Genomic DNA, 13,592 nt, shown 5'->3' with positions numbered 1-13,592 from the left:
TATCCTTAGCAGAGTGGCAGTCAGAAACCCACATCTCAGTACTTTGTGGCCTCTATTACAAGTCATGCAGATACAGAACTCTGTACTGATTTATTACCTTGTTGTGGTTTTTACTTAAGAACTCAACAGCTGCCCAAACTCCCATGGCAACAACAATGGTAGAGCAGATGTAGTGTCTAATATGCCACAACGACAATGCGTAATTCTGTAAGGAGTTCCAGGTATCAAAGATGCGAACTAGAAAGGAAAAAAAACTCTGTAAACGTCAGCTCAACCAAAACTCTGATTCCCATATCCTATCCTGCACAAGTCCTGCTTGTCAATCACCCTGGTCCTCAGTGACCTACATTAACTTAAATTTAAAATTCACAGCCATGTTTTAAAATCCCTCCATAGTCGTACCTCTATCTTTTTATGTAATCTCCTCCAGAGTAGTACTGAGAGAGTGCCATCTTTCAGATTAGATGTTAAACCAAGGCCCGTCTCCTCTCTCAGGTGGACATAAAAATCCCATGCCACTATTAAAATAGCAGAAGAGTTTGCCAATATTCTGTCCAACACATATCCCTCTAACACAATAGATGATCTGGTCATTATTTCATTGTTGTTTATGGGCATATTGGCTGCATGTTTCCTTACGTTACAACAGTGACTACACTTCAAAATGTATTTCATTGGCTGTGAAGCACTTTGGAACGTCCTGATGCACTATATAAATGCAAATTATTTCTATACAACCCAGCCCAGACTCTCCAGTCTTCCAAATCTGGCCTCAATCACCCATCATTGGTGGCCATGCCTTCAGCTGTCTAAGTCCCACTCTCTGAAATTCCATCCCTGAATTCTCTAGCTTCTCTACCTCTCTCTCCTCCTTAAAACCCATCTCTTTGACCATGCATTTAGTCACCATTACTAATATTTTCTTTGGTTCGGTATCCATTCTCCTTATGCCTTGTGAAGTGCCGTGGGATGTTTCTCTACTTTAAATGTGCTCGATAAATGCAAGTTGTTATTGAAGGGCAGCAACTGAAGCAAAATCTTACAGAAGTATAGAAAATATTAAATGGTAGAAAAATAAACACTGAACATTACCTCAAAGTAAATCATAACAGTAGGAAAAAAGGGGATAATTTCATGCTGGGTGATGGGAAAAATTAGGTCTAATGTCAGAAGAATTTCTTCACAAAGAGTAATCAACACTTGGACTCGGCTTCCAAGAAGAGCAGAGGGAGAAGAATCATTCAAAAGCCTATTGGACTGAATAATGGGAGATAGAATCATAGAATGGTTACAGCACGGAAGAAGGCCATAAAGCCCGTCGAGCCCGTGCCGGCTCTCTGCAAGAGCACTTCAGCTAGTCCCATTCCCCCACCCTTTCCCCATAGCCCGGCAAATTTTTTTCCTTCAGGTACTTATCCAACTCCCTTTTGAAAGCCGTGATTGAGTCTGCCTCCACCACCCTATTAAGCATTGCATTCCAAATCCTAACCATTCGCTGAGTAAAAAGGTTTCTCCTCATGTTGCCTTTGGTTCTTCTGCCAATCACCTTAAATCTGTGTCCTCTTGTTCTTGACCCTTCTGCCAACGGGAACAGTTTCTCTCTCTCTACTCTGTCCAGATCCCTCATGATTTTGAACACCTCTATCAAATCTCCTATCAATCTTCTCCACTCTAAAGGAGAACAACCCCAGCTTCTCCAGTCTATCCACGTAACTGAAGTCCCTCATCCCTGGAATCATTCTCGTAAATATCTTTTCTGCACCCTCTCCAAGGCCTTCACATCCTTCCTAAAGTGCGGTGCCCAGAATTGGACACAATACTCCAGTTGAGGCCGAGCCAGAAACTTACAGCACAGGAGGTCATTCGGTCCGTCGTGCCTGTGCTTTAAAAGAGAGGTCGTGCTTAGTCCCATATCCCCACTTTTTGTCCATAAGCCTGTACGTTCTTCATCCTCAAGTACCTGTCCAACTCCCTTTCAAAATTATTTATGGCATCAGCTTCCACCTCGTTTTCAGGTAAAGTGTTTCAGATCCCGACAACTCTCCGAGTGAAAAAATGTTTCCTCGTCCCCCCACTCGATCTTTTTCCAATGATTTTAAATCTATGACCTCTAGTTATTGACCCACTCGCCAGAGGGGAATATTTTTTCCCTATTTACTCTGTCAAAACCTCTCATCATCTTGAAAACTTCTATTAGGCCACCTCTTAACCTTCTCAGTTCCAAGGAGAACAGTCCTAACTTTTCCAAGCTCTCCTCGTAACTGAAGTCCCTCATCCCTGGTAACATCCTGGTAAACCTCCTCTGTATCCTTTCTAAGGCCTTTACATCTTTCCTGAAGTGTGGTGCCCAGAATTGTCCACAATACTCCAGCGGAGTCCTATCCAGTGATTTATAAAGTTCTAACATGATCTCTTTGCTTTTATATTCTATTCTTCTATTTATAAACCCAAGTAACCCATATGCTTTCTTTTTAAACCACCTTTATCAACTTGCCGTGTCACCTTTAAGGATTTATGTATCTGGACACCAAGGTCTCTCTGCTAATCTACACTTTTCAAAATCATGCCATTTATAGAATACGGTCTTTCCATTAGTCCTCCCAAAGTGCATCACATTGAACGCCATCTGCCATGCTTCTGCCCATTTCACCTTCCTGTCTATGTCATCCTGAAGCCTATAACTATTCTCATCATGATCTACTGCCAAGTTTCGTATCATCTGCAAACTTTATAATGCTGCTCGCTACACCCACGTCTAGATAGTTTATAAAATGGGGGATTGTTTGTTTATATGAGGGGAGAGGAACTGAATTACATTTTTTTAAATCTATATCCCTCTTGCAATCTGTTATCCATTTAAATACCCACCTTTAATAATTAAACTAAAGAGCTCAGAGCCTGTATCCAAGCGAAAGACGCTGGATTCCGTTTTTACTATAAGGGAGGTTTAGAAAGACAGACTTGCATTTATATAGCGCCTTTCACGACCACCCGATGTCTGAAAGCGCTTTACAGCCAATGAAGTACTTTGTGAAGTGTGCTCATTGCTGTAATGTGGGAAACTATTGGGCAGAAAGTGATCGATCACTTCAACGGGGACAATATAACGTTTTACAAATAATTGTAAACACGCGTATCAAGCGGCGCAGGAAACGATTCGCTGAAAGTGGCCATCAGAGAAACAACAACAACTCCCGAGCAGTGAAAGCGGACAGACTGGGCGGCCTCACCGTCATCGCGCTGCTCCCCGCACACCGGCCCACAGGCCGACAGCACCAGCATAACAAACTCCCACATGGCGGCTCCGGCACAATATCCCGCTCCCGCTCGGCGTTTCAGCAAGAATCTTCAGCAAAGGTGCAGAGAGACGACTTCCCTCCTCACTCCTCTCCCAGCGCCGCCATTGGGCACCGCCCAGCATGCTGGGAGTCAACCAACTTTATTCAAACCTCCAAACATTAACTCCTCAACACTTGGCTTCTAAAACAATCCCCAAAAAACTTGCATTTATATAGCGCCTTTCACCATTCCAACGCGCTTTATAGCTAATGAAGTACTTTTTCAAGTGTAGTCGCTGTTGCAATGTGGCAGCTGTGGTGTATGTAACCTGTTCCACCTTAAGAGAACTTATGCCTGGTCCACCTTAAGAAAGGTACTACTTTCTTTGGCTGCTGTATACGTAATACCGGTGGTGACCACACCGGTATATAAGTACAGTGTAATAATATTGTATTCAGTATAGCCCGACCTCCAACCAGTAAAGATCTGTTGAATTTACTCTTGTGGTCTGTGTAGTAATTCCCACTATAACACACAGACTTAACAGTGGCGACGAGTCCGATTCTTACCCTGCTGCAGTAATTTCCACGGCGACTTCGTCCACAGACAGGACGTCGAAGAGAGGTTTCCACCCTCATCACCTACGGGAAGACACGTCGAGCGGCAGGCATCGAGCAACCGGAGTGCAGAAGACATCCTGACCTCGAAGCCTCCATCAGCGACTGTCAGCTTCTTCTACTACCTCGTGGTGGGTAAGCCGGGCAGCGACGCGACAGAAAGTCAACCGTGTTGGCTGTACAGACGGGGCTGGGAAGACGGAGGAATAAGGGCGGTGAGGTCGATCGCGACCAGAGATAAGGGCCGGGCCGCTTTCGAGCGAGAGGCGCAGCGTGGGACATCGATCGCGACCGGAGATAAGGGCCGCATTCGGGCTAAAGGCGCAGCATCTGGGGAAACTGAAGGCGCGAGAGCCGCGGTGAAGCGGAGACAGCGTCGGGGGACGGGTGAAGACCGCCAAGCGCGGGAAAACCGCCATTTTGTGGGCGGAGGACGACGGCAAGAGTGGGAAGCCGCCATCTTAGATAACATTAAAAATACGATAAATTGCTACGATGCCTAAACATGGGAACATTAATGCCTTCGACAGTGATATAGAAGACTGGGCTACGTATGTAGAACGCATACAAAACTATTGTAAGGCAAATAAAATTCCTGAGACAGATAAAGCACTAACATTACTAAACTTAATGGGTGCGAAGACATACGGGCAATTGAAACACCTGTTATCACCAGATGAACCGGCGGATAAGACGTTCGAACAGATTGTTACTGTCCTAAAAAATCATCTTAGCCCCACGCCGCTGATGCTAGCGGAACGATTTAAATTTTACGATAGAAGACAGCTGCAAAATGAAAGCAATGCTGAATATTTGATGGAATTACGTAAGCTAGCAAAATATTGTCAGTTTGGAACGGGACTGACAGAGGCACTTCGAGATAGATTTGTGTGTGGGTTATTTAAACAGGATACACAAAGGCGACTGCTCGAGGAGAATGAGCTGTCTCTCGAGAAGGCGGTCACTATGGCAGCAGCACACGAGGCCGCAGCGAGAGGCACGGCAGTAATGCAGCTACGGCCACCGGAACTAGGTACAAACAAATTGGGTTTGAGTTCTGTCAAATGTTATCGTTGTGGAAAGACAACGCACGATCAGAACCAGTGTTGGTTTAAAAACCAAGAATGCAGAACGTGTGGCAGGTTTGGCCACATAGCTAAAGTATGCCGGTCAGGAAAGAAGACCAGCAATAAAAAGCCACCTCAAGGAAAATATGCAAAGGTACACAAGGTGACAAAGAACAGTTTGACCGAACAGAAGTCAGATTCCGACGCTAGCAGTAATGAACTGGATAGCTTAAGAATACACAACGTTGGTAAGGATACAGACCTCCAGACAATTTGGGTCACTCTTAAGATAGCAGGAGTCCAAGTAAAAATGGAATTGGACACTGGATCGGCATTGACGGTCATGAATAAGAAAGATTACAGAAGGTTATTCCAACATATTCCCTTACAGGATACGGAGATTATATTGAAAACGTACACTGGGCAAAGAGTGTACCCCATCGGAAAAATAGAGGTAGAAGTGGTCCACAAGGGCGAAGGAAGCCAAGTAATGGACTTATATGTGCTACCTGAAGGAGGTCCACCACTACTAGGATGGGAGTGGATTAGGAAAATGAATATGGACTGGCACTCCTTGAAAGCACTAACGGTAGATTCCGGGGAAACAGCTGTCAAACCTAAGCGATTGCCCAGAATATTGGATGAGGCTAAAGAGGTGTTCCAGCCGGGACTGGGAACACTGAGAGGAATTACGGCAAACATCAAGATTGATGAACATGCACAACCAAAATTTTTTAAAGCCAGACCGGTACCCTATGCAATACGACCTGCGGTTGAAGCGGAGCTGGAAGCACTAGAACGTTCAGGGGTACTGTCTAAAGTAGATTGGAGTGAGTGGGCTACGCCCATTGTTCCCGTTATGAAACGTCCTGCGAACAATAAGCCAGGAGATCCAGGGAAGGTTCGCATCTGTGGAGATTTCAAGATCACCGTTAATCCGGTGCTTCACACGATGCAGTATCCGCTTCCACGGATTGAGGATATTTTCGCTTCACTGTCTGGCGGGAAACACTTCACCAAGATAGACCTGGCGCAGGCGTACTTTCAGATGGAGGTTGAAGAAGAGTCACGCCAATACCTCACGATCAACACGCATCGAGGGTTGTACCGGTACAATAGGCTGGTTTTTGGTGTGGCATCGGCTCCAGCAATTTGGCAGAGGGCCATGGAGCAGGTATTACAGGGAATTCCAGGCACACAATGTTACCTGGACGACATTCTGATCACAGCTGATGATGATGAACAGCATCTCGCTAACTTGGAACTGGTGCTCAACAGACTGAAAGAGTATGGACTTAGGGTAAATCGGCAGAAATGTGAGTTCTTCCAGAAGCGGATCTCGTACTGTGGTCATGTCATTGACCGGGAGGGGCTTCATAAGTCTCCTGACAAGATAGCGGCAGTTGTAAAGGCTCCCGCTCCGGAGAATGTCTCTCAGTTGAGGTCGTTTCTAGGATTAATTAACTACTACCATAAATTTCTGCCAAATCTATCTACGGTGCTGCATCCGTTGAACGCTCTTTTACAGAAAGGGGTACCATGGGACTGGGGCGAAAACTGTAAGAAGGCATTTCGCAAAAGCAAAGAATTGATCACCTCAGAGGAAGTGTTGGCTCACTTCAACCCGACACTGCCTATTCGGTTGGCTTGTGATGCTTCTCCATATGGTATTGGGGCAGTACTCTCACATAAATTGCCAAATGGCACGGAAAGGCCAGTCGCGTTTGCATCCAGATCATTGACCTCCGCTGAGCGCAACTATGCGCAGATCGATAGGGAGGCCCTTAGCCTTGTATGGGGAGTGAAGAAGTTTAATCATTACCTACAGGGCCAAAAATTCACACTTCTGACGGACCATCAACCGTTGGTGTCCATTTTTAACCCTAAGAAGGGTGTTTCGGTGATGACAGCACAGCGTCTCCAGAGATGGTCTCTTTTCTTAGGGGCACATCAATATCAGATAGAATTCAAAGGTACGAAACAGCATGGCAATGCTGATGGCCTGTCGCGCCTGCCACTACCTGAAGATGAAGACACGACGGAAGTTGACCCTGTTGAGTTATTTCATTCGACCATTATCGAGTGTTTACCTGTCACCAACGCAAGTATTGAAAGAGAAACCAGGAACGACCCGACACTGTCCAGAGTCTACGAGGTGACAGTGAAAGGATGGCCAACACGGGGTGATCCTCTGTTACCGGCATTCTCGGCAAGGCGAGACCAGCTGTCCGTCTGCCATGGTACTTTGATGTACGGGACAAGAGTGATTATTCCTCCCAAGTTAAGGGAAAGAGTTTTAAAAGAACTACATGAAGGTCATCTGGGGGGAGTTAAAATGAAAAGTCTTGCTAGGGCTTACGTATGGTGGCCGGGTATTGACCAACAGATTGAGGAGTTAACGAAAAGCTGCGCTGGGTGTCAAAAAGTGCAAAATGCACCTCCGATAGCACCGCTACACCCATGGGAATGGCCTTCAGCCCCATGGCAACGCGTACACATTGACTTTGCTGGTCCATTCATGGACTCCATGTTCCTAATCGCGGTGGACGCACATTCCAAATGGCCAGAAGTCATCAAGATGAATACCACTACTTCAGAAAAGACAATTGCGGTGCTAAGAACAATATTCGCAAGGAACGGATTGCCAGAACAGATCTGTTCGGACAACGGACCACAGTTTGTATCGGAAGAATTCCAACAATTCTTAAAGAAGAATAGAGTTAAACATTATACCTCTGCCCCATATCATCCGGCGACAAACGGGTTGGCTGAAAGATTTGTCCAGACATTCAAAAAGGCTATTAAGGCCATGAATGATGATCAGATTCCGCTGCAACACAAGGTCGATAAGTTCCTGATGTCATATAGAAACGCCGATCATGCCGTGACTAACCAAAGTCCTGCTATGATGTTTTATAACAGGAGGTTGCGGTCCAAGTTGGGCTTGTTAAAACCAAATGTGCGGAGGGAAGTGGAAAACAAACAGTTTCGGCATATTAACAGCAAGACCACTCGAACTTTCGACGTAGGACAACCAGTGATGGCAAGGGGCTATGGAAACGACAAATGGCAGTCCGGAACAATCCGGGCCAGACAAGGACCTCTGATGTACACCGTAGCTATTGGTCATAATGTGATAAGGCGTCATGCGGATCAACTGGTAGAGTCAAGAGCAAGGGTCGAACCCATGGTTGTGACAGAGACAGCTGTGGAAGACGTTCATGAACCTGAAGCATCTACCTCGGCCGAGAATGTATTTGATGATGATGACACCCAATACATTGGCAACCAACTAGAGGAGGCACCTCAACAACAAGAATCAGAGACCACTGAAAGGCGTTATCCAAGCCGAATCAGAAAGCCTCCTGAGAGACTGAACCTTTGAACTGTTATACCTGAAGTTATATATGTATATATGTTATGTTTATTTGGGGATATGACTGTTAAGCTAAAAAGGGAGGATTGTGGTGTATGTAACCTGTTCCACCTTAAGAGAACTTAAGCCTGGTCCACCTTAAGAAAGGTACTACTTTGTTTGGCTGCTGTATACGTAATACCGGTGGTGACCACACCGGTATATAAGCACAGTGTAATAATATTGTATTCAGTATAGCCCGACCTCCAACCAGTAAAGACCTGTTGAATTTACTCTTGTGGTCTGTGTAGTAATTCCCACTATAACACACAGACTTAACAGCAGCCAATTTGTGTACAGCAGGCTCCTGTGATGAAATATGTCATTCATCAGACTCTGTATTTAACTACACATATTGTATTGCCTGCTCCTGTGTTTTCCCCTTGTATTGTATATAGTGCACCGCCCCCTTTCTCCCCATTGGGTGTGTCGGCTCCGCCCATACCTGGCCCTACTTAAGACAAGCCCAGGCTTGTCTTGCAGCAGAACGCTAGGTGAAGACACAGGCATCTTTCTTTGCTAATAAAAGCCTTGTTTTATTCAGTTAACTTTGAGTCTTGAAGTTATTGAGGCGCATCAATTTTATTAGCAAACTTTTAACGATGGATCAACTTTTGAAACCGGAACGCTTGGATTTGGACCCGCATGCTTCGGATGCATCGGCACGGTTTGGACACTGGTTCCAGTGCTTGGAATTTTTTATGGCCAACTCCGAAGCCGTCACAGCCTCTAAAGCCACCGGAGATGTGAAACTCGGGATCCTGCAGAATCGGGTAAGCCACCGGGTTTTTCCACTCATCCAAGACGCCGCCACCTACCTGGATGCCTGCAACATTCTAAAGGCCCACTATCAGCGGCCTACCAACGAGGTGTACGCCAGGCACCTGCTTGCTACCTGCACACAGCGACCCGGAGAGTCGCTAGAGGACTTTCTAGTCACCCTAAAAGTGCTTGGCAAAGACTGCAAATGCAAAGACGTGAAAGCCACGGTATACACAGACGAGCTTATTCGGGATGCCTTTATCGCAGGCCTTAGCTCTAATTACATCCGGCAGAGACTGCTAGAGAAAACGGGCCTAGATCTGACACAGGCTGTGGACACAGCGCGATCGCTGGATGTGGCTCAGAAAAACTCTGACTCCTACTCGTCAGGCCGCGCGGCCCACGCCGCCTCTGCTTCCCCGCCCGGTAGCTCAACACCGTCGGGGCCCTGCTCTCCCCCCAGAAGCCCTACGACCGCCGCGACGCATCGGGGCCCCAAATGCTACTTCTGCGGGCAGCCGAAGCACACCAGGAACCTGTGCCCGGCGAAGGGCACCACCTGCTGTAAGTGCGGTAAGAAGGGGCACTTTGGGAAGGTGTGCAGAGGGAACCCCGCAGGCAACACCGCCGCGTGCGTGCCGTGGGAGCAGCCATCTTGGACGCCATCTTGTCCGACCTCGTGGGGTCCGCCATCTCGCGAGCAGACATCGTGGACGCCATCTTACCCGGCCTCGTGGGGCCCACCATCTTGTCCCGATCAGGGCCCTACAGTGGCGTCGATCACAGTGGACCAGTCCAGACCGCACCCACTATCCAAATCGATGGTGGACATCGAGGTAAACGGGTGCAAGGTTAAATGTTTAATTGACAGCGGGAGCACGGAGAGCTTCATTCACCCTGATCTGGTACAACGACTCTCTCTAACTATAGTCCCTAATCAGGGCAAAATCTCTATGGCCGACAAAACCCAGATATCGACTATTGCGGGTTACTGCGCGGTACGATTGTCCGTTAAAGGCACTGTATATAATAATTTTAAACTGTTAATTATGAAGGATTTATGTGTGAGCGTGATCTTGGGCCTGGATTTTCAGTGCCACCACCAAAGCATCACGCTCAATTTCGGTGGGACCCAGCCGCCCCTCACAGTGTGCGGTCTGGCTACCCTGAAGGTAAAGCCGCCTTCGCTATTCGCGAACCTTACCCCTAACTGCTGGCCAATAGCGACCAAAAGCAGGAGGTACAGCTGGGAGGACAGGCGGTTTATCGCGACCGAGGTAGACAGGCTCCTGAAGGAGCGCATTATCGAACGCAGCAACAGCCCGTGGCGCGCCCAAGTGGTGGTGGTGAGGGGTAGCGAGAAGAAGCGGATGGTGATTGACTATAGTCAAACAGTCAACATCTATACCCAACTAGACGCCTACCCGCTACCCCGCATATCCGAGATGGTGAACCAAATCGCCTAATACCGGGTGTTCTCCACCATCGACCTCAAGTCCGCGTACCACCAGCTCCCTATCAGACCAGAGGACCGTTCGTACACCGCCTTCGAGGCAAACGGACGCCTCTACCAGTTCCTCAGAGTCCCCTTTGGGGTGACGAATGGGGTCTCGGTCTTTCAGAGGGAGATGGACCGCATGGTCGATGACCACCACTTGCAGGCAACCTTCCCCTATCTCGACAACGTCACCATCTGCGGCCACAACCAACAGGACCACGACTCAAACCTCGCGAGGTTTCTGAAAACCGCACAAAAACTCAACCTCACCTACAACGAGGACAAGTGCGTTTTCATCACCACGCGCCTCTGCATACTAGGCAGCGTGGTGGAGAATGGGGAAATCGGACCGGACCCCGACCGATTGCGCCCCCTACGGGAGCTGCCCCTGCCCAACACTCCCAAAGCCCTGAAAAGGTGCCTGGGGTTATTCTCGTATTATGCCCAATGGGTCCCCAACTACTCTGATAAAGCCCGCCCCCTCTTGAAAGCATCCTCTTTCCCGTTCTCTGCTGAGGCCCATGCTGCCTTCAAAAGCATTAAGCAGGATATTGAGCGGGCCACGCTACAGGCAGTGGACGAGAACACTCCCTTTCAAGTGGAAAGTGATGCGTCTGACTTTGCCTTGGCGGCCACCCTCAACCAGGCGGGGCGGCCCGTAGCTTTCTTCTCGAGGACCCTCCAGGGGCCCGAGATCAGACACTCCTCCGTGGAAAAGGAGGCCCAAGCCATCGTGGAGGCAGTGCGCCACTGGCGGCACTACCTAGCCGGCAAACGCTTCACCCTACTTACCGACCAGCGGTCGGTAGCGTTTATGTTCAATAATAAACAGAGGGGGAAGATTAAAAATGATAAGATTCTTAGGTGGCGGATCGAGCTCTCCACCTTCGAGTACGACATCATATACCGGCCGGGGGCCCTTACCGAATCCCCCAACGCCCTCTCACGAGGGATGTGTGCCAACGCCACCGGGGATCGGCTACAGACCCTCCACAACGACCTCTGCCACCCAGGGGTCACACGGCTGTTCCACTTCATAAAGTCCCGCAACTTACCCTACTCGATTGAGGAAGTCCGGTCTCTGACCAGGAACTGCCGCACTTGCGCTGAGTGCAAGCCTCGGTTCTACCGCCCTGATAGAGCCCACCTAATCAAAGCTACACGGCCCTTTGAGCGGCTTAGCTTAGATTTCAAGGGCCCCCTCCCGTCCGTCGACCGCAATGTCTACTTCCTGAACATTGTGGACGAATACTCCCGTTTCCCATTCGCCTTCCCCTGCCCAGACATGACCAGCGCCACGGTCATTAAATGCCTCAACAGCCTGTTCTGCCTGTTCGGTATGCCAAGCTATATCCACACGGATAGGGGGGCGGCCTTCATGAGTGAAGAGCTACGCCAGTACATGCTGTCCAAGGGGATTGCCACGAGCCGTACCACCAGCTACAACCCCCGGGGTAACGGTCAGGTGGAGCGAGAGAACGGGACAGTATGGAGGGCAGTCACTCTAACTCTAAGGACCAAGGGCCTCCCTATCTCCCGCTGGCAGGAAGTCCTCCCAGATGTGCTCCACTCAATACGGTCACTATTGTGTACCGCCACTAATGCCACGCCACATGAGCTAATGTTTGTGTTTCCCCGGAAATCCACCTCCGGCGTATCAATACCGTCATGGCTCTCCACCCCAGGTCCGGTACTTTTGCGGAAGCATGTGAGGGGCCACAAGACGGACCCTCTCGTGGAGCCAGTGCACCTGCTCCACAATATGCGTATGTCCGGCACGCCGACGGACGGGAGGACACTGTGTCCATAAAAGACCTCGCCCCAGCCGGTAACAACAGCAACAACGACAATGACTACAACAACAACGGCAACAACCACAACAACTATTACCCACCCACTATTCTTTCATCACCCCCAGAAGAACACCAGCCAACGGTACCCCCACCACCTACTCCTTCAACAACCCCGGTGGCGCCCCCGGCAGAGACCCAGGAGGTCACCTGGGACACCCAGCCGGCACCGCAACCGTTACGTCAGTCACAGAGGACTATCACACCCCCGGACAGACTAAATCTGTAGAAGGGGTGAATGTGATGAAATATGTCATTCATCAGACTCTGTATTTAACTACACATATTGTATTGCCTGCTCCTGTGTTTTCACCTTGTATTGTATATAGTGCACCGCCCCCTTTCTCCCCATTGGGTGTGTCGGCTCCGCCCATACCTGGCCCTACTTAAGACAAGCCCAGGCTTGTCTTGCAGCAGAACGCTAGGTGAAGACACAGGCATCTTTCTTTGCTAATAAAAGCCTTGTTTTATTCAGTTAACTTTGAGTCTTGAAGTTATTGAGGCGCATCAGCTCCCACAAACCACAATGTGATCATCTGCGTTTTTTTTTAATGTTGATTGAGGGATAAATATTGGCCAGGACACCAGGGAGAACTCTGCTCTTCTTCAAAATAGTGCAATTGGATCTTTTACATCCACCTGAGATGGCAGACGGGGCCTCGGTTTAATGTCTCATCCAAAAGGCAGCACCTCCAACAGTGCAGCACTCCCTCAGTACTGCACTGGAGTGTCAGGCTAGATTTTTGTGCTCAAGTCTCTGGAGTGGGACTTGAACCCACAACCTTCTGACCCAGAGGCAAGAGTGCTACCAATTGAACACACTGCATTGCTGCTGGTGTGTTCACTTTAAAATGGAAAAAAAGAATGTGATATTAAAGATAAAGTTCAAGACTGAAAGAGAAATAAACAATAATAATTTGCATTTTCATAGCACCTTCAACATAATAAAGTATCCCAAAGTGCTTAATATAGGACAGCACAAAACAAGCTGTCGTAGAACAATTGGCAAGAGTACCAGAAGGTTGGACCAAGCACTAAGACAAAGTGCATAGGTAATCAGAGTCAAGGTGCTAAGGCACTGGACGGGTTATAGGGCTACCGCAG

At 48.4% G+C, this 13,592-nt stretch overlaps 1 protein-coding gene across 4 annotated transcripts in view; it reads right to left on the bottom strand.

Moving 5' to 3' along the window:
• tyw1 (tRNA-yW synthesizing protein 1 homolog (S. cerevisiae)) overlaps positions 1-3,434 on the bottom strand; it is a 217,681-nt gene extending 214,247 nt beyond the window's left edge. For 2 of the 4 annotated variants that reach the window (XM_085964469.1, XM_085964470.1), the window contains exons 1-2: positions 3,231-3,434; positions 98-237 (exon numbers count right to left, since the gene is read on the bottom strand). In XM_085964469.1, the coding sequence (XP_085820595.1) occupies positions 98-237; positions 3,231-3,297 (207 nt within the window). In that variant the 5' untranslated portion in view covers positions 3,298-3,434. The remainder of the gene's footprint in view (positions 1-97; positions 238-3,230) is intronic. The other 2 variants (XM_085964468.1, XM_085964467.1) reach the window with 2 other exon arrangements.
• Between the last annotated feature and the right edge of the window lie 10,158 nt (positions 3,435-13,592).

The sequence above is a fragment of the Somniosus microcephalus genome, chromosome 22, assembly GCF_052327205.1.
Source record: "Somniosus microcephalus isolate GS21.2 chromosome 22, FLI_Smic_1.0, whole genome shotgun sequence".
In the NCBI taxonomy this organism is placed as follows: domain Eukaryota; kingdom Metazoa; phylum Chordata; class Chondrichthyes; order Squaliformes; family Somniosidae; genus Somniosus; species Somniosus microcephalus.
This window is presented reverse-complemented; position numbering and strand designations above follow the sequence as displayed.